The 24,502-nt window shown below is 40.6% G+C and overlaps 1 protein-coding gene across 1 annotated transcript in view; it reads right to left on the bottom strand.

The window, feature by feature from the left end:
- MOXD1 (monooxygenase DBH like 1) overlaps nt 1-23,472 on the bottom strand; it is a 93,293-nt gene extending 69,821 nt beyond the window's left edge. The window contains exons 1-2 of the mRNA XM_043592388.1: nt 23,112-23,472; nt 200-346 (exon numbers count right to left, since the gene is read on the bottom strand). Of these exons, the coding sequence (XP_043448323.1) occupies nt 200-346; nt 23,112-23,390 (426 nt within the window). The 5' untranslated portion in view covers nt 23,391-23,472. The remainder of the gene's footprint in view (nt 1-199; nt 347-23,111) is intronic.
- Between the last annotated feature and the right edge of the window lie 1,030 nt (nt 23,473-24,502).

Here is a 24,502-nt window from a genome sequence, read left to right on the forward strand (position 1 = left end):
AAATTGCCTTTATTGAAATGCATAGTCTTAGATTTTCTGTGGCTTCTAAAAAGAATTCAAAGATATTCCAAAACAGACTGTGTGACTTTGTTTTCAAAGGTTATTTTTAAATATTTGTTCCTTGTATTCTATAAAGTCTTTCACCACTGTAAACAAACATACAATTTATTCCTGTGGCATTCACTCATAGACTACTCACCGTTATACTCTTGTCATTTATGTCACATGTATGCAGTTCTCTGGTAAATTCAATTATTGTGTGTGTACTATTTTCCATGGCATATTCTAGGTGGTAATCTTGCTGAGCATCTTTTTTTAATTCTCTATTTGCATTTGTAAAATAATCCTGTGGAAAATATAAAAAAGAAAAATTAGACTATCCCAAATTCAGAGTGGAAGAAATTTAGGTTAAGAATATTTAGGGGCACCTGGGTGGCTCAGTCAATTAAGCGTCCAACTCAATTTCGGCTCAGGTTATAATCTCAGAGTTCGTGGGTTCAAGCCCTGCGTTGGGCTCTGCACTAACAGTGTGTAGCCTGCTTAGGATTCTCCCTCTCCCTCTCTCTCTGCCTGTCCCCTGCTTGCATTCTCTCTCTCAAAATAAATAAATTTTAAAAACTTAAAAAAAATATTTGCAGAACCTGAAAAAATTGATTCTGGATTTGCTCACTACAAAATACGGTATCTATAGCCATTTTTAAAGTCCTGGAAATTTTCAAGGAACTGGAGTATCCCAACTAGGAAATCAGTTCCCTAAAAGAGTGGTCCATATTTGAATTTCTGGCCCTTCAGGAAAACGTGGGAAGGATTTTATAGTGTCATAGAGCATCAAAAGAAATGGAATAAATAGACATGATTTTCATTCATACAAATGAGAAGAGGAATTTCAACACTGTGAAATGGCTTGCCCCAAATGGAATTGACTAGTTTGTGATAAAGACAGGACCAACCCCAATATAAGCACTTTTCTTACTATTACAGCAAGTGGAACTTCCTTTCACCACTCCTGAAAGCTAAGAGACCCCATCTGAGGTTATAGGCCATTTTAGTATGTGCTTTAATAGCAAATGCATATTAAAATGAAATGCAATGGAAAATTATGGAAAGAAATGAAACTAGTTGAATTATAAGACATCGAAAAACTGGAGAAATTTTGTTTTTATGGATCACCTATGATTTTTGTACTAAACTTGATCAATGGTATGCAGATCACTTCTGGGAGGCAGACAAATGCAATGGGGAGATCATGGGTTTTGAAATAAAATGGCTAGGATCTGATCCCTAGCTCTACCCCTAAATAGCCTTGGAGAATTGTTAAAGTCAAACTCTGAGCTTTTGTTCTAACATTAGTAAAATGGGGATAATACATATCTATTTTATGGATTTTGAAAGATAAAGAAATGAAACCATATATGGGGGGGAACTGCCTATTTAATATTGCCCATTTACTACTAATTTCCTTCCCCCCTTTGCAATATCATTTGGTTTTTATCCAAAATATTTTCCTGTATCATTTACCATTTGCTTTCTACAGTAAGAGTCATAAAATTCACGGTGCTAATTTTCATTTCTTAGAGAAGACACAAAGTTTGCCTTAATTATAATGGTCTTTGCATACATGATGATATTTTATCTCTAAAACCTCATAAATGGTTGGGGTGTCTGGGTTAAGCATCTGACTCTTAACTTTGGCTCAGGTCATGATTTCACAGTTCATGAGATGGAGCCCCATGACGGACTCAGCCCTGTCAGCATGGATTCTCTTTTGGGATTCTGTTTGTCTCTCTCTCTGCCCCTCCTCACCTCTCTCTCTCTCTCTCAAAACAAATAAAATAAACTTTAAAAAAAATAAAAATTTGTATTTAAAAAATAAAAAGTCACAAATGGTTGATTCAGACAATGCATGCTAAAAATGAACTACTGGGAGCTTATCAAAATAAAAAGCTCCTGCACAGCGAAGGAAACAATCAGCAAAACTAAAAAGCAACCGACAGAACGGAAGAAGATATTTGAAAATGACATATCAGATAAAGGGTTAGTACCCAAAATCTATAAAGAACTTATCAAACTCAACACCCAAAAAAAAAATAATCCAGTGAAGAAATGGGCAAAAGACATGAACAGACCCTTCTCCAAAGAAGACATCCAGATGGCCAACCGACACATGAAAAAATGCTCAACATCACTCATCATCAGGGAAATACAAATCAAAACCACAATGAGATACCACCTGACACCGGTCAGAATGGCTAACATGAACAACTCAGGCAACAACAGATGTTGGCGAGGATGCAGAGAAAGAGGATCTCTTTTGCATTGTTGGTGGGAATGCAAGCTGGTACAGCCACTCTGGAAAACAGTATGGAGGTTCCTCAAAAAACTAAAAGTAGAACTACCCTATGACCCAGCAATTGCACAACTAAGCATTTATCCATGGGATACAGGTGTGCTGTTTCGAAGGGACACATGCACCCCCATGTTTATAGCAGCACTATCCACAATAGCCAAAGTATGGAAAGAGCCCAAATGTCCATCGACGGATGAATGGATAAAGAAAATGTGGTATGTAAATACAATGGAGTATTAGTCGGCAATCAAAAAGAATGAAATCTTGCCGTTTGCAACTATGTGGATGGAACTGGAGGGTATTATGCTAAGTGAAATTAGTCAGTCAGAGAAAGACAAAAATCATACGACTTCACTCATATGAGGACTTGAAAAGGCAAAACAGATGAACATAAGGGAAGGGAAACAAAAATAATATAAAAACAGGGAGGGGGACAAAACAAAAGAGACTCATAAATATGGAGAACAAACTGAGGGTTACTGGAGGGGTTGTGGGACGGGGGATGGGCTAAATGGTTAAGGGGCACTAAGGAATCTACTCCTGAAATCATTGTTGCACTTTATGCTAATTTGTATGTAAATTTAAAAAAATAAAAAAATAAAACAAGTTTAAAAAAAGAAATTAAATACATATTAAAAAATGCATGCTAAAACATAATTGTACCTACTTTTACTAACATTAAAATTACATTTGAAGAAATGATTGCCGTGCTCTGCAAAAATAAATAAGTAAATAAATAAAAATAAAGTGTACAGGAAAAAAACCTTAAATTGTAAATGTCACACTCAAATGGATGGCATTTGGTATTTTTATTCCTAGTACCTTTTCAAGGTAGCTATCAAGCGTATGTAAATTTCACATGCAGATCATGCTCAAAACCCACATTATGAGTGATGGCTGGGGCCTAACTAAGCTTTTTTCACCCTGGTAACAACCAACTCACTGAGTATATACCACACACCAGGACCAGTTTAAGCATGTATCAATACATGCACGTGTGTTAACTCATTTAACCTTTACGTCAAGTCTGAGATAAAATTATTTTCCTACTTCACCGATGAAGACACTAAACCATAAAGTTAAGCATCGTGTCAAGTTCACACGGCTGGTAAATAGTAAAGCCAGTATCAAAGCCAGAGAGTCTGACTCCAGTCTGTATCCTTCTTCATCGTTATACACCGTAGCGGCCATTGCTGTAAAAGTGTGAGTTAGTTTATATTTTCTGTCTACAGAAATGTTTCTGTAAACATTTTTTCCATGTAAAATGTTACTTTTTCTACTGGTAAAGTTGGAGGCTGTCAAAAAATTTATTCTGAGAGCCGGCTGTAACTGTGAAAACAATTCAAATGAAATACTCCTATCATATTGTGATTTTCCCACTTGTGATCACATAGATTTTCAATATGTAGATGAGATAGCAATGCCTATGGACAATGAGAGATTCAGATAAATTGCACCTTTATACTGAGTTCACATTTCACTACATGATTCAAGCAATCACAGTTTTTGCAAACAAAAAGAACACAACACAAAATGCAATCAGCCAGAAGAGTAGAATAATTATCCTAGTGTTGCAAACATGCTTGCAAAACCATTAGTCCCACAGAATATTCAGCTGGCTCCCCAACATTCCATTCCTTCTATTTCTACTCACCAATAACAATTCCTTTCAGCTATCCCACCTTATTCTGGCTTTTCAGATAACTTAGCTATGAGAATATGGAAGAAACTGCACTTGGGTCTCACTGAATATCCCTTGAGTGCATCTATCCTGTGTAAACTACTGAGTGTCCAATATTTCAAAAAGATGGCTTCCAGACAAGCTCTGGACTCTTGGCAAAATGTGATTGTCTAAAAGATGCTGATATCTTCAACCTTATGGAGGGAAAACATGAATGGATTTTATTATAACTGAAATGTGAAACAGCCTAACCACCACCATAATTCCATTATAATTTGTTCACATTTTCTAGTACTTAAGGCCTATTTTAATATATGTCTTCAAATTTGATCATAGTGTACCTTACCTATCACAACACTATTATTGGTTACATGTTTACATAAGCTGGGCCCCTACTAATGCTTAGAAATCCACATGTTAATCTCTTACTGTTTTCTCAGGAGGCCTCCCAAGACAAATATTCTAACCTTCTCGATTTAAGATGCCAACATTTCCCCACCCTCAGCTTATGATCACGCATCTCACTTCAAGCGAATTTCAGTTTCGACACACGACAGCCACATCTTGCCTTTTTTCCATCCCAAATAACATCCACTCTTTTGGAATCCTCAATGTAAAAGAAAGCAGGAGGGGCACCTGGGGTGGCTTAGTTGTTTGGGCGTCTGACTTTGGCTCAGGTCATGATCTCCCAGTCTGTGAGTTCGAGCCCCACTGACAGCTCAGAACCTGGAGCCTGCTTTGGATTCTGTGTCTCCCTCTCTCTCTGCCCCTCCCCCACCCATGCTCCTCTCTCTCTCTCTCTCTCTCTCTCTGAAAAATAGACATTAAAAAAATTTTTTTAAAGAAAGCAGGAGAAGAGAAATATAAAACAAAGAGCAGATGGGACAAGTACAAAACAAATACATATAAATGAAATAAAAGGGAAATATTACAATAGATCCTACAGACATTGAAAGGTTAATAACTTCATGGAGATGCATGGGTGGATCAGTCTGTTAAGCTTCTGACTTTGGCTCAGGTCATGATCTCACAGTTCGAGACTTCGAGCCCCACATCAGGCTCTGCACTGGTGATGCAGAGCCTGCTTGGGATTTTCTCTCTCCCTCTCTCTCTCTGCCCCTTCCCCACTTGCACTCGCTGTCTCCCTCTCAAAATAAATAAACTTTTTTAAAAAGGCTAATAATATTATGCACACCTAGACATAAACAACTTGGATAATTTAGATGAGAGAAGGGAAAAGTTTTTGAAAGACACAAACCAGTCAAATTTATTAAGGAAAACAGACATTCTGAATAGCCCTATAATCTACTCATGGGTAAAAATATTCTTACAAAAAAAAAAAAAAAAAAAGCTAAGCCAAGGTGCTTCCACTTGGAATTTTGCCAAATATTACGGAAGAGATAATACAAATCCTTCACAAACTCTTCCAGAAGATAAAGAACAGAAAACACTGCCCAACTCATTTTTTGATGACAGCCTTACCCTGATACCAAAATCAAAGGCATTACAAAAAAAAATGAACAAAGCAGTATTTTTCATGGGATGAAATGCAAATTTTCTTTATATGTTAGCAAATATAGTGATATATTTTTAAAAGGATAATATATCGGGCACCTGGCTGGCTCAGTCAGTTGAGCGTCTGACTTCGGCTCAGATCATGATCAGGTCATGATGTTTTTGATACGTGAGAGTAAATTTTTCTTTATAAAACAGATGCATTATTAAGATTTTATGTGTAATCTAAATTTTTTTTAAAAATTTAAATGTTTATTTTTGAGAGAGAGGGAGACACAGGATCCAAAGCAGGCTCCAGGTTCTGAGCTATCAGCACAGAGTGTGATGCGGGGCTCAAACCCACTGACCATGAGACCATGACCCAAGCTGAAGTCGGTCACTCAACCACCTGAGCCACCCAGGCGCCCCTTATCTAAATTTTTGACATAGAAATACATTCATTTAGGGGCGTCTGGGTGGCTCAGTCGGTTAAGCACCCGACTTGGGCTGATCTCACAGTTTGTGAGTTCGAGCCCTGCATCGGGCTCTGTGCTAACAGCTCAGAGCTTGGAGCCTGCTTCGGATTCTGTGTCTTCCTCTCTCTGCCTCTCCCCTGCTCCTGCTCTGTCTCTTTCTCTCAAAAGTAAAACAAAAACATTTAAAAAAAACAAAAAAGGATAACATATCATTAGCACGCAGATTTGGTTCAACATTACAAAATCAATCAATACAATTCATAATATCAAAGTCTAAAAAAGAAAACCATACGATCATCTTAATAAATGCAGAAAAACTATCTGAAACATTCATTCATGGTGAAATCGCTCAGTAAACAGCAGCAGAAGGGCACGCCCTTAACCTTATAAAGAGCATCTGTAGAAAATCCTACAGCAAACATCATACTAAATTCTTCCCCTAAACTTGGGAACAAGTCTTGGGTATAAGGCAAGGATGTCCACACTGCCAGCTTCCAGACAGCCCCACTATTGACTGTCCATTTCTGACAGTTTATCTCTATTTTTTCCCATTCCTAACCATACACACCAAAGTTCTCTCCTTGACATTATACTCCTCTGTCTTTGTATTTCATCCTTTGGGAATCTCGTCTACTCCAAGAGTTTCCAATCATCACCTTCATTCAGTATCACATATCCAAAAAGTCTAACTCTACTTGGAAGTCTTAGTGTCCTTTCAAAATGCAATATATCCAAAATTGTATTTACCCTTTGTCTGTCTCCCTGATTTTCCAGTTTCCCTGATTTTTTTTTCATTACACTGCCACTCTCCTATCATCCAGATTCAGAACTGCAATCTTCTTTAACTTCTTCCTCAATTACTCATACCTCCACAGAACCCGTCAGTTCCTTCTTTGAAACAATAACCCGTCTTTCACCTCTACTTGATTACAACTTACTCTACCTCACTTCAGACTATCACCTGCATTATTTCTGTCAAAGTTTTCCTTGAAAATCACTCTCAGTGGATCACTGTGTTTTATTCGATGGTATATGGTAGAATTCCATTGTAGATTCAAGTTTTTCTACAATTTAGTCTAACTTAATTTTCCGTGTCTATCACTAATCCTAACACATGATCTCTACTATCTATTTATTATTCCCCTCAAATTCTGCCCTTTTCCTTCTTCTCCTTTTGTTCACACTCTTCTTCTCTGTCCTCCCTACTCTCTTCACCCCACTGAGAAATCCTCTCCACTAACTCCACCCATTGAAACTTAACTCCATTGAAATGCTTTCTTCCCTTCAAGACTCATGATTCTATCTGCTCTATGAAGTTTTCTTTGATCATTCCAACTGAAAGTGATCATTCCCTCTTAGAATCCTTACTCCTCTTTTGCATTCCCATGTCGCCTGTAATATATTCTAGACATAGAATTATCTTCTCAACCATGTAGTAACTGCCTAAAAATAGAAAGCTAACCTTATCAATCCAGTTATACATTTGTACTTTTAATATAGTTGTGTGCACTGTAAATGGAACAAAAAGAGGGAGAGTGATTATTTTCCCAATTGCTCTCAATTACATTTACATATGGTTGAGATCCATGTGGAATGTGCTTAACCAGATGCTAGGATGAGTTGAGTCTGCACGATCGGCCATCTAGACACATCTGGCACTGAAATCTGGGAACGTTGTTGTGACCTTTTAGCCCCTAAATGGACATGAATCTTATGGAACTGACATCCTCATTTAGAAAAAAGAGTTTATGCATGCAACAGCTCTTTGAAATCCTTTTACACTAAGAAGGCATTCCCCACCTATTTTAAAGAAATAGGACAAAAAACCAAAAACAAAAACAGATCTAAGAGAGAGAAATCGTGTTTCAGAATCTTTTCTAATGTGAATTTATATCCCGAGTGACTTGTATGTTGCAGATGCTTATTAAATATAGGTAATTTTAAAAGGAGCATCCTGCCTTTCCTTTTGCCAATTCTAAATAAGGGGACAATTATGGAAATAAAAGAGAAGAACTCAAGAACCATAACCCAATATTCACATCTTAATGGTATGAGAATAGATTAACTTGGGAGGTGCACAATTATTCCCCAGAAGCACCTTAATTCTTCCTTCAGCCTGTGTTAAGAAAATACATGAACTATAACCAAACACAGTCTTAATGGTGTCGACATTATACAATAAAAAAAAAAAAGGCATATTGGCAAACCTTAAAAGGATAATTAAGTGAGGCAAGAGAAGAGAAAAAAACCAAAAAAAAAAAAATCTGCATCCCTAATTTCCTATCATTCAACTATTCTTGCCAGGAGGAAGAAAAGAAGTAAGGGAGGGAGAAAAAAAAGAGATAAAAAGAAACCAAGTCAGTCAAAGAACAGTCAATCTTGAAAATCCTTCATGCATATTGGCTAAACCTAAAAGAGTACGCTCAGTGAAGTTAATGGTTTCCTGACAGTTTGACAAAGGGATAAATGTTATCTGAGTAGGTAATTAAATGGAATAATTATTTGGTACTATTATCCACTTGGAGAAAAAATAAACTGGAGAATGAAATTGACGGTAAAACACTGACCAATTAAGAATCTGATACCAATAATAGCACTTAGAAATTTATTTTCACCAAATCATACTGTGTAGCACTTATGAGATATTTACGGAATTTTCCCAGATCACTATTACTCCCTGGTTTTCACCTTTACAATTAGAACTGAATGGCACCCGTCGCCCCCACTGCCGGTCCCAATTAGCAAATAGACCCCAGATGCAACACTGTCACACACCCATGGCAAAGACCGTTCCTCAGCCATCGTCCTATGGTGCCTGATATCCCAGTACTTTTAAAATAAAAATAGGGGGCTTCTGGATGGCTCAGTTGGTTAAACATCTGACTCTTGGTTTTGGCTCAGGTCATGATCTTGTGGTTTGTGAGTTCGAGCCCCGCACAGGTCTCCATGCTGGCAGTGTGGAGCCTGCTGGGGATTCTCTCTCCCTCTCTCTCTGCTCCTCCCCTGCTGTGTGCTCTGTCTCTCTGTCTCAAAAATAAATAAATAAACTTAAAATAAATAGGATTATTGATCACAGTGCACTCTCATTGCCACAGCTGGATGTCACAGCCGTTATAAAAATCTAATTGTATGACATATATATTGCATATATATAAATTAACATAAAATACTGGTAAATAAAAGTAGGCCTCAATTAAGTATCATTAATAACGGGCTTTATGAGGACAAGAGGGTTGAGGAGGACACAGAGAACCATGATTCTAAAGATTTTGTAAAAGCTTAAAAATAAAATTTGAAGATGTTTTAATTATGTAAATATAAAAGCTGATTTGCAGAAGTCATTCTTCTTTATATTTATTCAGCTTTAATATTCTGTAAAGTGAAATATGAAGTAATGTTACCCTACAAAAATGGGGTTATGTGGATTTCAATCATATTCTAACTCAGCTACCTACATGAAGATCAACTTCAATATGAATTGCCAATGAGGTATTATTTTTGTTTTTATTGTGGATTGCTATTATTTTAATCAGGTGTTTAGCTTGTTTTACTTTTTAAAGATAGAATATTACCTGCTACCCTTGAAAATCTGAGTTGATAATTAGACTCCAGCAATCAAGTTAATCCGTGGTTGTGTCCTAAAAACAAAACATGTTCTCACAGGATATAGTTTCTTTTGAACACCATGCTTTGAAAAAGATTATGAAATACAGCATCGAGGTTTCAAAATGCTGTGTGGCAATAGTAAAGTAAGTGAGCATCAGCATCCATTGGCATTTATCAGTTAGCACAACAGCAGGAATCCTGACTGCCACTTTAAAACTAACCTCCTTAAAAAGCTAGCTGCGATAATCTGCAAGATTGCTCTGACCTCGTGTTAAAAAACGTGATTACACAGATGTTAAATTGGTTCTTAAGCATTGTCAGTCTTTTTTCTCTCTCTTGAATAAAATCTCTGCAACAGAAAAGAGCTTCGACCGGCACTGTGTTAAACAGGATGAAGTGAAAACCCTTCTGGGTGTAATAAAAGATATGAATAAACCCGGCCCAGCCTGGAGAACTGAATGTAAGCACAGCTGCAAGGGAACCTTGAGAAAAATGTTACCATCTGTCATCATTTTCTTCAACAGGTGCTTGTAGTTTTTCCTCTTTTTGGAAATCTCAAAAGCCTTGTTACTTCAAACATTTCTGTTTGTAATATCAGCTTCTATAATAAGTGTTATGGTGGTTCAATAATATTGATAGTATAATAATAAATATTTTTGTGTTAAAGAGAATCTTTGATCCTAAAAAAAAAATCCCAAACTGGATAAACAAACTATACAAACATAATCTTCAGATTTCAGTGTCAGCTGGTTTTAAGAAGTCATTTCTTCACTAACCTCAGAAATTGGAGAGGAATGTCAAAACAGAAGGGGCGTGCCTTCTAGAAACCACTTCAGATAAAATTGAAACTCCTTACATCCAATAAGAGATCTGTGAATAGCTACTGGAATGCCAAAATAGGAACCCTGTTAGCTTGTGTTCCAATGAGGGGCCCACCTGAGCAATCTGTCAGTCCTTTAAGTGGCACCTTCTGAAAATACACATCCTGCATTTTCCCCTATAGCCAATCACCTCAGTTCAGTTTTCATGTAGAGTAATTTAATACTTTGCTATGGTTATAGAATTATCAGAGATAGAGTGCAAAATTAACATTTTGACTCTTTAGGTCTAACAATAAACTTCAATGGAAAAAACAATTTCAGATTTTATCATAGAAATAAACTGTATTTTACCATCATTTCATCCTATTCCACTATCTTAATTTTCTGAAAGTTTACATGACTTCTTTTAACTATGACCAGTGAATGCAAGATATAAATTTTGAGAAGAAATCTCCCTCCCTTCCTTCCTTCCTTCCTTCCTCTCTCCCTCCCTCCTTCCCACTTCTCCTTTCTTCCAACACATATTTCATTGAGCAGCTAGTATTCCTAAGCTTCTGTTGCAGGGCTGAGGGCACAGGACTATACAGGATAGCAGACAAAGTCCACACTATAATGAAACTTATAGTTTAATTTGGGGTTGGAGGAGGCAAACAATTAAAAAAAATTAATAATAATATAATCAAAATGGTTAGATAATAAATACTTAGAGGACAATAAAACAGATTATAGAGAAGGATTGGAAAGCCTTCAGGTTGAGTTATCAGAAAAGTCACCACTGAGGCTATGATATTTACTCTGAGAAATTAACTACAATTAGGAGCCAGCCATGAGAAGTATGGATGAAGTAGATTCCAGGAAGAGAGAGCAGTTATTGGAAAGGACTTGAATGGGGCTGGGTATCCATTTTGATGAAGCAAATAAAAGCCAGGATGGTTGAACTGTATAGCTTCCAGGAGAGAGGTCAACAGGAATCCAATGAGGCCCCGGACATCATAATACCTTATTGGTTAGTGTAGGAAGTTCAAATTTAATACTAAGCTTATATAAAAGTCATCCCAGCTTTAAGCAGCAAGTGATATACTCTGATTGACATGAAAAGTGTGTGTGTGTGTGTGTGTGTGTGTGTGTGTGTGTGTATTGCTGTGGCTACCATGTTGAGGTTGCCAAGAAGTAAGAGTGGTGGTCAGAAGACAGGAGTCATGCAGTGGTCCCAGTGGTCGGTGCTTGAGTGCAAATAGTAAAACTGAAGGGAAATTGGCAGTTTTAGATTGAGCTTGGAGGAAAAGTCAACAGGACCTGAAGATGTGTTTCATACATGGGGTGAAGCAAAGAGAAGAAAAAAGGATGACTACTAATTTTTGACAGGAGCTACCAGGAGGTGCCATTTACTGAGATTGAGAAGGCTGGGAAAGAAACAGGTTGAGGGTGAATAAGATTCAATTTGAGAGGCCTACCTCGATATCCCAGCGGGAAGGTCTGGAGACAGAGAACATGCAGACTGGTAAGAGAGAAACCAAAATAATGCAGCCACCAAGTTTCAAAAATTCACCAACTTCACATTCAGCCTCCCTCATGAAGCCCTCCATATTCTTCTGAGTTATATACAAATCACGAAGCATTCTTTTTCTTTCTTTTTTTTTTCAGATTTCAAATACACATCCACTAATACACATTCACTAAACATAAATCAAATATAGTGAAATACATAGTAGGGAGAGAAATGAAATTCTCTCAGACACTGTAATGACCTAGGGCCCACCCACCCACAGAGACAGGACAACTCCTGAGACAGGTTAAAAAACAACATCGACACTTTCCAATATAGTTGCTAATATCTTCTCTCCTACTAAGTTCTTGAATAACCTAAAAGCATGAATGCAGAATAAAGTTATTTTCAGCATCTCATTAAAGCTGGAGGCAATCTGAGGGACACCTGATCCTAGTTCCCAGCAGAGGAGGATTTCTCTCAGAAACATTTTTTTTTAATTTTTTTAATGTTTACTTATTCTTAAGAGAGAGAGAGACAGAGTGTGAGTGGGGGAAGAGCAGAGAGAGAGGGAGACACAGAATCTGAAGCAGGCTCCAGGCTCTGAGCTGTCAGCAAAGAGCCTGACACGGGGCTCGAACTCACAAACCACGAGATCGTGACCTGAGCTGAAGTCAGACGCTTAACTGACTGAGCCACCCCGGTGCCCCTCTCTCAGAAATATTTTTAAAGAGATGATTACACAGTATTTAATACCTGCAGTGACAAGCTCATGAATTTAGAACTTCACAAGGCAATCTGTTCAATTTTAAGACCTCCCACTGTCAGAAATACATTTGTTATATTGGCTAAAATCTTCTACTCTTTAATGTGTATTAATTGGGTCTTTTTTCTTCCTTCTGGAGCCTAACATGGAGCATCTAATCTCTATTTCTTGTGGAAGACTGTCCACTATTTCAAAAACAATGATCACGTCTTTTCTAATCATTTTATTCTCCAGGCACAATACTGACAACTGTTTCCCATTGCCCAGGTAACCCTGATTTCCAGAGATTTCAACCATGTTTGTAATCCTCTTTTAGAATCTTTTTAAAAATGTTATTCTAGGGGCGCCTGGGTGGCTCAGTCGGTTTAGCGGCCGACTTCAGTTCAGGTCACGATCTCGCGGTCCGTGAGTTCGAGCCCCGCGTCCGGCTCTGTGCTGACCGCTCAGAGCCTGGAGCCTGTTTCCGATTCTGTGTCTCCCTCTCTCTCTGCCCCTCCCCCGTTCATGCTCTGTCTCTCTCTGTCTCAAAAATAAATAAAACGTTAAAAAAAAAATGTTATTCTAGAACCTATCTTCTGATGCGATTAGCCTTGTACAGAGGACTATGTCAATATCACTTTCCTTGATGTAAACAGCAGAGTTTATAGGTTAATATTGCATCTGTGTGTATAGCAAACATATGTTTTGAGTTAAAATGAGCTTTTCCATATGAATTCCAATTAAATTCAACTTTATACATTTTTTAACCAAGTGTTTAATTCTATTTGTATTCTCAGTGAATTTTTACCTTTTAGTTTCCTCTTATTATTTTAATATATACTATCTTTGAGTCTTTATCCTGTAGTCTAATGTAGACAGTCTGTTATCAACATATTTGGGGTATGAATGTTCAAATATTTATGATTATAATGAATTCAACTTTATTAGTCCATCCTATACAAGAAATCATGAGAAACCTTGCTAATTACCTTATCATCATTCAGATGCACCATTTATTTAATACTCCAACTCCACATCCAGCAAATCAAATGCAAGAGAAAATGCAGTCTTGTCAGTATAATCTGTGTTTTTTGAAACCAGGCTGGTCTCTGGTCACTAATGGTTGCAAAGTATTCACAAATCAATTGCCCAAAGTTTGTCCTCAAGTTTTCTTAAAAATTGCTATCAATATTCCCCATCTTTACATTTAGCGGATACCTTTTCCCCACGTTGAAAAGCTACCATATTTGTCTCCGTGTCATCTTCTGACAATTCTGACATTTCACTGACTGCTTGATTGATTATAATAATATGCTGTATTTAGTACACACTTTCAATGTGCCACATACTTTGTGTAAGAGCTTTACATGCCTATTTCATTTAATCCTCACCCAAACCCCGTGCTTTCGATATCAAAAGTCCCTTCTTCATAAAGGAAACTGTCATTTAGAAAGGTGAAGAAGTTTGCGAAGGACCACACATCCAAAAGGTAGCAAGCAGTGCCGGGATGCACACCAAGGATTCATGCTTTTAGGTGTTCAGCAGTTATTCAGCAGGGATTTCTTGACAACCTGCCAAGTACATGGAATTGGTCTTGGTACCTCAGGAAGATGTGGCAACACTGACAGTCGTCGACTTGTAAATGTTCCATCCATACCCTAATAAAATACTAATTATCTACCACTCCTGCTATCTTTTCTCCCTCTCCCTTCTGTGGTGATGGCTTGAGGGCATTTCACTGCTTATTAGTAACCTTAGAGAATGGAGCTTTGAAGGAAGAGAACGTATATATCTATTTACATAACTGGAAAGACACTTGAGAGTTTTCCAATTACAGAGGGAGTCCATTGTGTTACTGTTAATTCTAATAAAAAGATTTTAAAGCAGAACATGTCCCTCGCCTTAAATACAGGCCGAGAATTATCTGGAACTTTCATTTATTAATGCTCCTTTGATGCCCTGTAACCATATATAACTTATAAATTTTAGACTCTGTGTGGGCAGATATTCTTGTTGCCTAGAAATATGGCAGCTAGTACCAACTGGCAAAAGGTGTGTCGAAATGATAGAGGGGTATGAGGAGGAGACAGATTTCTGGTTCAGCACATGTTGAAATACACCACTACCCACAGTCCTTCCACTGCCACTCTTGTTTTAGCATGTAAGTTTGAAAACATACTTAGAATTGTCAATAGCTTTGTTAAACTCGTCTCAGAAGTGTTTCCATTTTAGGGAAATCCACTTTATTCTTCTATTTTATAAAATAATTGTCAGTATCCAAACATATGCTAGCCTTTGCTTCAAAAAGCACACTTCAAAGGCACTGTGAATTACTTTGCATGGAATTCTCCTTTGTATCCCCCTGCCCAATGCCTGGAATCTTCGAAGCTTCTGTAGGTCTACCACAAAGGAGTAGCCTGATTTCTATCAAAGAGCCGGACCACATAAGATCAGTAGTTCCTGAACATGTCTGCTGCTCCTAATCACCTGGGAAACTTTAAAATTTGTTAATGTCTATGTCCACCTCCTCAGATTGTGATTTAATTAGTATGGAAGAGGGAGGGCGGTTACCTGGACGTTGGAATTTTTTAACAGCCCCCAAGTGATGCTAATATGCAAAGAAGTTTGGGAACTTCTGGCATCAGAAGTATCTTTCCCAGTGTCCGGTTCTCTGTTGGCTCCGCTGCTCATCACTGGGCTATGATCCGCCACAGCATGAATCCATTTTGGCCCTGGTTGTCCGAAGTACCAGCAGGCCTAGCTTCTACCCATGAGTTTCCTTGTATGAGTGAGTTTCAGTGCGTGAAATTTGCAGTGGAAAAAAAGGGCAGCAATGTAGTTTTATTTAACAAACTGAGATTTCAGAGTTTTAGTTTAAAAATTGCCTAAAAGATAGAAATCTTCTACAGGCACATGTGGTTTTGCTGATCTAGCTTCTCCAAGTTCTTTGGGTCTCCAATGTTATTGCAGATAAGAAAGAACAGAGGATAAGCGAAAAACATTCGCACCTAGAATTAAGAAAGAAACTCCTATAAAATCACCAAGTCTCTAGATCAAAGCTCGAGAGACTCTAGTTGAGCTTACTAAACATCTGTGTAGCAATGCCACAGAAATAGAAAAGAGAGCTTGTGTGGTTCAGACATTTGTTAAAACATTAATTATATTTCTTGCAGGTAGGCAGTTTCCTATATTCGAGGTCTACTAACTTCTTTGATGCACATGCCAGATCATCTTCTTCATAGTATATAGTATTTTGAGTTGTAAACACTATGATTAATCTCCAAAGGCCACCTTTAAGACCTGGGACATTTGTTTAACTTCATGTCTTGATTATAAGCATCCTTATCTGAAATAACCACATGGTTACTCCTTATCACATCGCCCTATTTTAATTCTCAACATTTCCTTGTGTTTTTATTTGTTTATGTACCTGCTTATCCCCCACCAAAATGTGAGCTCCGTGATGTCACTGCCTTCATCTCACTTAATGTTATACCCTTATGACCATTCATTGGTTAAATGAGTGAGCAAACATCCCAATATTCACTGTCTCACTGTGATGTGAGAGTCAAGTGATCCCCCTACTGTGTGACCTGGAGCCCCAAGTTAATGCATCTACAAAATGGGAGAAATAAGACATTGTTCTCACAGGGGTATTGTGAGAACTGCAGAAGATCACACACTTTAAGGACTTATCAAAATGTAGGGCATATATGAAGAACTCAGTAAATGAAAAATCATATCATAGAAATGAATATCTATGACATTTATAGTGGAACAAAAGTAAGAGAAATACTCTGATTTTGTCTTGCCAATCTGTTTTAACATGTATTTCATCATACATGTTCTTTCACTATTAAGGAAGAAAATTGGAATATGTATTTTTTAAGTTTATTTTTGAGAGAGAGAGAGGGGGGGGGGGGGAGAAGATACACACACAAGCAGGAGAGGGGTGGAAAAAGAGGGAGAAAGAATCCCAAGCAGGCTCCATGCTGTTAACACAGAGCCGGACACAGGGGCTTGATCCCATGAACCATGAGATCATGACCTGAGCAGAAACCTGAGTTGGACGCTTAATGACTGAGCCACCCAGGTGCCCCTGGAATATGTTTTTATGTATGCAACTGCTTACTTGAAGGAGAAGACAGAACAGAAGACCAGGACTCAGAGGAAATAAATCCAGGCTGCTGATATACATGGCCTCCAACAAGCCATTTAACAGGTACCTAACACTCACAGTAAAAACACAGCTCCTCACCTGTAAAAATTGGTGTGGGGAAAGTTTGGAAATTTGAGGGGAATCAACTGAACTCCGAGCTCTTTTTAAGTCTGTTTATTTTTTAGTAATCTCTGCAGCCAGTGTGGAGCTCAAAATCATAACCCTGAGATCAAGCATCCTATGTTCTTCTGACTGAGCCAACTAGGCACCCTTGAACTCTGAACTCTTAAGAACAGCAATACACAAAACATCAACACGTAACTCATAAAAGCAATAACTGTTTAAAGATTTTCTCATAATTTTTGGATATAGGAGATGAATAGGAAAGACCTCAATAGCAGATTAAATCTGGTCTATACATTATTTGCATAGCCCTCAATATATAATTCCAACTTTACAGTTAAGAAAATTACCCATTTGAAGTTACTTTTATAGAATTTTCTGCTTATGTGCTATATGCTATCCTTATGAGCATCATTTTTTTTTTTTTTAATTTGGAAGACAGATTGGGAAGACGTTTCCTGGACAAATAACTTTCTATTTAAAAGTTCTATACTAGTTATCTTTTTAAGTTACAATAAACAGCCTTGTGGGGCATCTATATGCACTTTTTTTTTACATATGGATCAAACATTTTCAAAAACATGATGATATATAATGAATTCATTCCTTTTGCCAGCAACGTTATTGTAAGAGGTCTGTATTACAAAAAACAAACACACAAACAAAAACGAATCAATAAGCCACCATTCACTTTCTTTGAAGTGGACTCTGCCTTCCCTTCCAAGAGTCCAGAAATATGCCATTGGTTGCTTGAAGCCTTGAACACTGTTGGTCAGTTCAGGTGCATTGTACCCTTGGTTCTTAGGTCTGCCCTGTATCCTCAGGCTGGCATTATGAAATCATCTGCTCTGCCAGGGAGAACCACACAGCTGAAGAGTATCATCTTGTGTGAAGCATTACATTCGTGCATGTGTCCTTATTACTAATGCACAAAGCATGAAGCTTGGAGACATCCCCTCGTCATCTGGAAATTGGGGTGTGGGGGGGTGCATAATCTGAAGACTTATAAATATCTCTTAACAAAGCCCCAGCTGAGCTGTGTCAGGATTGTACACTCTCTTCATCTTTCCCTTACAGCTTTTCAATTTGCTTTCCAAACATTTCTTTGTTGCCGTTGGCTGGGGCGCACTTAAAAGCAGCACATCGTTAACCACAAAGAATGCTCACTGTTTTCTGTGATTTCAAATCACAGCACAATTTCCAAGCACTTCCTCAGCGAGCAGCCCAGCAGCAATTACCCTGCTGCTGAAGACTTACTTGTCAGCACAGAAATGTTTCAGTTTTAGAGACAGCCAACACCACAAGGCTGTAACAAATGATGACATATGCTCCAGCTTCCATTCACTAGCGATTTCTACCCCCAAAGGAAGAGTGAATCAATTTTTGTGCAAATTCAACAGGCACATCCGACAATGCTGCCCTCTTCTCTTAACTCACACAAACTAGGCATTCATCAACCCGGATTACTTGCCTCCAATAGGGACTCAGTTGCTAAGTGGTTCGGGTGGGGGTGGGATTGCACTGTGTCAAAAAGGGGCAAAGTACAGGGAAAGGACATGAATCCATCAGGGAAGTGAGAGTTGAGTTCATTCATTGAGACAAAATAGTGAGGTTTTCAAAAGCCAATGCAAGAGGAAAGACTGCTTCCCACCCCCTCCCCAGGCAATCCTGTGAAAGACAGTGCAGAAACCCACGGCAGCATCCCAGGGGTCCCAGGGGTCACGTCTCCCCAAGAGCAAGCGGCTCTCCAACAGTGTATCTGATGGAGACAGGCTCCACTTCCCAACCACATTTTTCTCTCTCATTTGATGGTACCTGGTTATATACCATTTGAGGAACTCTCTCCAGACTGGGCAGGTGGGTTACAAAATGGACAGGGCAAGTTTCCATAATGCCTCATCTCTGGGTCTATAGGTTTTAAGGGTGGCCAAACCTACTGGCCTGAGGCGAGGAAATCAAAATTTGATTTTTCACTGCACACGACTACAAGCAAATGTCACACTGCCCTCTGGAGGTATTCTCATTGGGTCCAACCCTGAATTAGTGATTGGCAACCACTGAAAAATATGGGTTGTAGAGGTTCACAGGTCTTTTTTGGCAGGGGAGTATGGAGGAGGAGAATTAAGTGTTCGCTCACTCCTTGTGAGTGGTGTGAAAGACTACAAGGGAAGAAGGTGAATGTCAATATCGCCTCCCAGTCTCAGCAGCATCAAGAGAGATTAGACGCATATAGACAGACTCTCAAAAGTGGTGGTAAGAAAGAGACTGTGACTAGTCAGTGGGGATGGGTGTGAAAGGAGGTATTTTGCAAAGATGACCTCACCTGTATATTCCGTTCCCCTGTGAGCTCCTTATGATGTGATACTGAGGTGGAGTCTATCTTCCCTCCTGAATCAGTGGGATAGGGCCACAACAGAAGATGACTCAAAGGCTAAGTTATAAAAGCCTATCCAGTTTCTACCTGGGCCTCTCAGGATATTCACCCTTAGGACCCAGCCACTCTGCTGTGAGGAATCTGAGTAGCTGCATGGAGTGGCCACTCTCCCACCACCATGGCACCTGCTGAGATCCCCAGCTAAGAGCCAAAGGCAGCTGGCGTCAGACAAGTAGCTGAGGGAGCCTCCTGATGACTCCAACCACTCACTTTGGAGTTGGCATCAAGTAAAATAGAGATCTGTCCCCACTTAGCTCTCCTCAAATTGCAGATGTGTGAAAAACGAAGGGTCACTGTATTGAGCCACCGTGTCTTGGGGTGGTTTGTTACACAACAGGCAACCAAAAAAAAAAAAAAAAAAAAGGCAAGGTCCCCTCTGACACGGGACATTTCTTGGCACAGAATAAGCTGGGCCTGAAGAGAAATGGGACCTTGCCTCTCTGCCTTTCATGGCTTTTCATAATCTGGGTTGATTCTTCACCAATCTTAGCTTTTTCCCCTCTTGACCCCAGATTAAGTTGAGCTCTATCTCAGCTAGAATATTGTGTACATGCGTGCTCTACGTGGTGCTTTGCACAACATGGAATTGTGGCCAGTATTTAGTGATCATATTTACACACATCTACATTTCTGTCTTCCCCCCCAAAAAGCAAAATCAAAAACAGAAGATCTGCCAATACTTGATTTGCACACCCACATAACAGTAATTTGGTCACAAAAACTCTTTTTGTCCTCAATCCTCTGTCCTGTCTGTTGCATTAGATCAAGCCCGTCACTTTGTTATACTTGCTGTCTGACCTCTATAGGCATTTGGGTTTGTGGCATCTATTTTAACCAACAATTCTTTACTGGTTGGCTGGAATGAATTCTCACACAGTTATCCAGGAGTTCATATCCTATTGAAAAGAAAAGCTTAAGATAACCAGCAAAATAGAAGTCAGAATAATAAAAAATATATATACCTAAAGGTCAAGGTTTTGAAAGTTAAATATATGAAAATATATGAAAAAATATATTTCATAAACTATATGAAAAAAAGCCACAAGGGGAGGTGACTGGGATGTCACCTTGGGTTATTACCATACAGCTTCATGCCATCTGCAGCCATCAGCAGCCGCTACATATACATGAGAGCCCAGAAGCCAATGAACGCTCTGTCTTGCAAAGTTCGTTTGCACTGGGAGCAAAATTACCTGAAATCCAAAGTCTACTAACTGAATCGAATACACTGTTTAAGAACCCTATTTACCTTTTGGTATAGGTGCTGAGGAGGGCCTTACTACACCACTGTATAAAGACTCTCAAGGTGATAGTTTCTAGAGAGAAGATTCGATTTCAAGTTTTGGAAAATCACCTAGCCTGGATGACCCAGCTGGAACTGATACATTTCATTTTATTTTCAGTGTTTGGTGTCTTTCATTTGATTAAAGAGGTTGTTAATAAATTTTTTCCCATATAACTGACTAGCATAATTTTTACTGTATTTTATATGTCCTGTAATGAGTGGGATTTAAGGAAATGGACCAGTAAAGGATGTCAGTCCACTAAGAAAATAATTACCATTTGTATATGGAAATAAGGATTTTATCTCCTGAGGAATAAAACTGAAAAGGAATATCCTATTGCTTTCTCATTAACTATGTGGGAGAAGTGACCATTTTCTAAGGTTTATCTCATAGTGATCGGTATTCACTGATTATTTTAAGAAAAGTTCCACGGTTCAAAGTCAACCCAAAGAGCACTTAGTTAATTCTCATGCAGTCTTTATGAGAATCACCAGCAGTGTGAAAACACTCTGTAGTTTAACGAAGTCTGTTTTTGTGGTGGGCCAGTTATGGCATGTTGAAACACTACGCTTGGTCTTTCATTTGATATCAAATTGGATGGGCTTTCTAGAAATGCTACTCTCTGGCGGGAAACAATATCAAGTTATCCTTTAAAGTATACCCTGTTTAGGGGTGCCTGGGTGCCTCAGTCAGTTAAGCGTCCAACTTCAGCTCAGGTCATGCTCTTTTGGGGTTCCTGGGTTCGAACCCCAGGTCAGGCTCTGCGCTGACAGCTCAGAGCCTGGAGCCTGCTTCAGATTCTGTCTCCCTCTCTCTCTGCCCCTCCCCCACTTAACACTCCGTGTCTCTCTCTCTCTCCTCTCTCTCAAAAATAAACATTATAAAGTATACCCTGTTTTATATTACCATAGTAAGATTTTCCATGTCCCTTTCAACAAAACATGCAAGGATAGTTAAGAGGCATAGTACCCCCCCCCCCACCCAAAACAAGCAAACAAACACAAAGACTTGGCTCACACAGATATTTAAACAAGGTATTTTCTACTTCATATCAGAAGAGAGTTACGTTATTCAGCTAGTGAGGCCTGTGTTTGGGGTCAAATTCATGGTTTACAAATTCAGTGTCTGAGATGCTGCTGCAGGAGGAAATTTATACATCAGTGACCTCAACAAAGCGCAATCCTCATAAAACTCAATTTTATTGGAGCTTGGGAATGCTTATTTTGGGAGGAAAGGACTAATTTATGAAAAACCAGACAACAGGATGGTTTTGAACTTGTTCTTACTATCATTTTCTTTATTTCTACCCAGAGTTAATAGCTGAGTGCCAGAATTAGGGTTAAAATTGGATGGCATCTCAGCCAAAAAGTTGTGGAAATCAAACTTAGAAGTCAGGAATAAAATTATTGAGAAATGCACTTTGAAATCGATCGGGTGCTTTGATTTTAATATCATCAAAACCTTAACACAATGCCAGAACAGCAAGGAGTTTTCATTTGGAAGAAGAGACTTTTAGCAAAGGGCAGTATTTTGGGATGAACTTTTATAAGTAACAGAGTATACTCACCACGATGTTATGTAACTGTGGAAAAGTGTCCAAATGTTGTCAAGATCAGATAAACAAAGATGTCCAGAAGACCTAACCACCTAATCATTATGGTTACTTCACAATTCTTCCCCCCCCCCCCCCCATGCATGAAGTTATCTATGAACAGGCAACATATCTACTCTGACTCTTTCAAAGCAAATCAGCAGCTGTCAAATCAACTTTGTTGGCTATTACAGTAAGCGAAAAGTTTCTCCACTTAATAGAGGATTTTGCCGGGGAAACTAAAGATTTTGCAGGTCTCTGAATGCGGCATCCTAACGGGCTCCCAGAAGAGCAAAGTTCCTAAAAGATTCTTAGTGGGGGGCCTTTCATTCATCTCTCAGATGAGGCAGCTGACCCCAGCTCCGTGCCTGGGACCCCAGAATAGCTATGATTTGGGAAGTTCTGGGATCCTGGTCCCAGGCAGCAAGACAGCAAAGTGCTATAAAGCTCACAGGTCCCTCCAACCCCGAGAGCCGTCCTGCTAGAGCCCCAAAGGGTCGTTCTCCTTTCCCATTAGAGGTGAATAGGGATGCGTGGCAGGTGTGTATGCAGGGGATCTATGAAGTGGGGTGCTAGGGACAGGAGAGTGTTCAGAGACAAGCTGCCCGAGGTCACCCGTGCTCAGCTTCCCGGGGCGAAAACTCGGGGCCAGGCGGCGGAAGCAGGGAGCCCAGCCGCAGGCGCCTTCGGCTCCGGGGGTGCGGGAGCTGACCGTCCAGGGGAGCGCGTGCCGGGCGGGGACTGCGGGGGGTCGGTGGCGTCCAGCCTCCGCCGCAGGGGACACCGGGTGGCCCCCGGGACGCCGGTACTCGCGCCTGCCCCGAGGGCGGGACGGGACGGGGCTCGGTGGGGACGCGCTTACCTGCAGGTAGGGCCGCCCGTGGGCCACTCCGCCCACGACGATGTCTGCCGAGGCCATGGCCCCGGTGGGCGAGAAGCCGAAGCCCACGTAGCCGGCGGTGCGCACCTCGAGGCGGAAGGCGAGCCCGCCGCCCCGCGGGCCCCAGCTCAGCCAGTACTTGCCCTCGGAGTCCAGGAGGGTGCGGTGCGGGAGGGCTCGGCCCGAGCCCCCCGCCGCCGCCGCCGCCGCCGCCGCGCCGGGGAGCAGCCCCCACAACAGGAGCAGCGGCCAGCGGCACATCCTCGGGCGCCTCCTGCCCGCCGGCACCTGGGTCGCGCAGACTGGCGGAGCGAGGAGGCGGCTCGAGGGGCGGCGGCCGCGCGCGGGAGGCCTGGGCCCGCCCCCTCGGCCCGCCGCGCGCCCGCCGGCGGGGAGGGGCCCCACCCGCTCCCACTCCCCCTCCCCGCCGCGGGCGACCCCCGGCCCGTCGGGCTGGCGGCCCATCCACCTGCCGCCCCGCACCCGGGGCTTGGTCCCCGGGGTCTAGGTTCCGTGGGGAGGGAAGAGGGGGGCGTCCTGGTTAGAGGAGGCAGAGAAAAGGGGGCTGGGGCCCAGGGGAAAGGAGAGGGCAGGCTGGTTCTGGGAGACCGTGGGCGCTGGCTGGGACCGTAGGGCGCGGGGGAGGGGGGGGGAGGTGAGGGGGGTGGAGGAGGAGGGGCGGGGTGAATCCCTGGGGAAAGGAGAAATTGGTGAGGGAGGGCAAGTTTAATCTGTCAGAGAAGGGGAGGAGTTGGGGGATCAAAAGGGATAATCCTGGGTTTGATGGAGGGAAAATGAGGGAAAGTCCCAGCCAGAGCAACTCTTTTAACATTCCTGTATCCATTGCAGTTGCTTTTCCGAAGCCATTGTACTCAGGGATCCCCCTACCCCACAGAGGAACACCGTTCATTTCTCCCAGGACATTTGTCTCACCCTTTCACCCTGTGGGAGTCCCAAGGTTGGGGAAGTCTTGCTCATGACGGCAGGAGTCGGCTCTCTGATGCTTGCCTTCCGCCTGGGTTTGGTGTAGTTTGGTTTTGATGGGACAACTACTGGCAAACGACTTTGCCATCAGTGGGGTAGGTCAGGGATAAAGTATCACTTAGAAGATACGCTATGATTTGAAATCTTCTTTTCCTGCTATTTCAAGTTTTGATCGTAGTCCGGTTCAGCAAAAAGTGTTTTCGCCTCTACCTATGACCACATCACTCCTGTCTTCAGAACGCTGATTACTCCGTGTGGCAACTGTACATTACCTTCTTTATTTAGTCATTTATTTATATGCTGTCATGTTTCAAAAAAAGAAGTTTTAAGGTGGCTTACAACTACACAATGTAAAATAGAAGATCAAATACTAGAGGATATCAGATGAA

Source organism: Prionailurus bengalensis, chromosome B2 (genome assembly GCF_016509475.1).
Source record: "Prionailurus bengalensis isolate Pbe53 chromosome B2, Fcat_Pben_1.1_paternal_pri, whole genome shotgun sequence".
Lineage (NCBI taxonomy): Eukaryota > Metazoa > Chordata > Mammalia > Carnivora > Felidae > Prionailurus > Prionailurus bengalensis.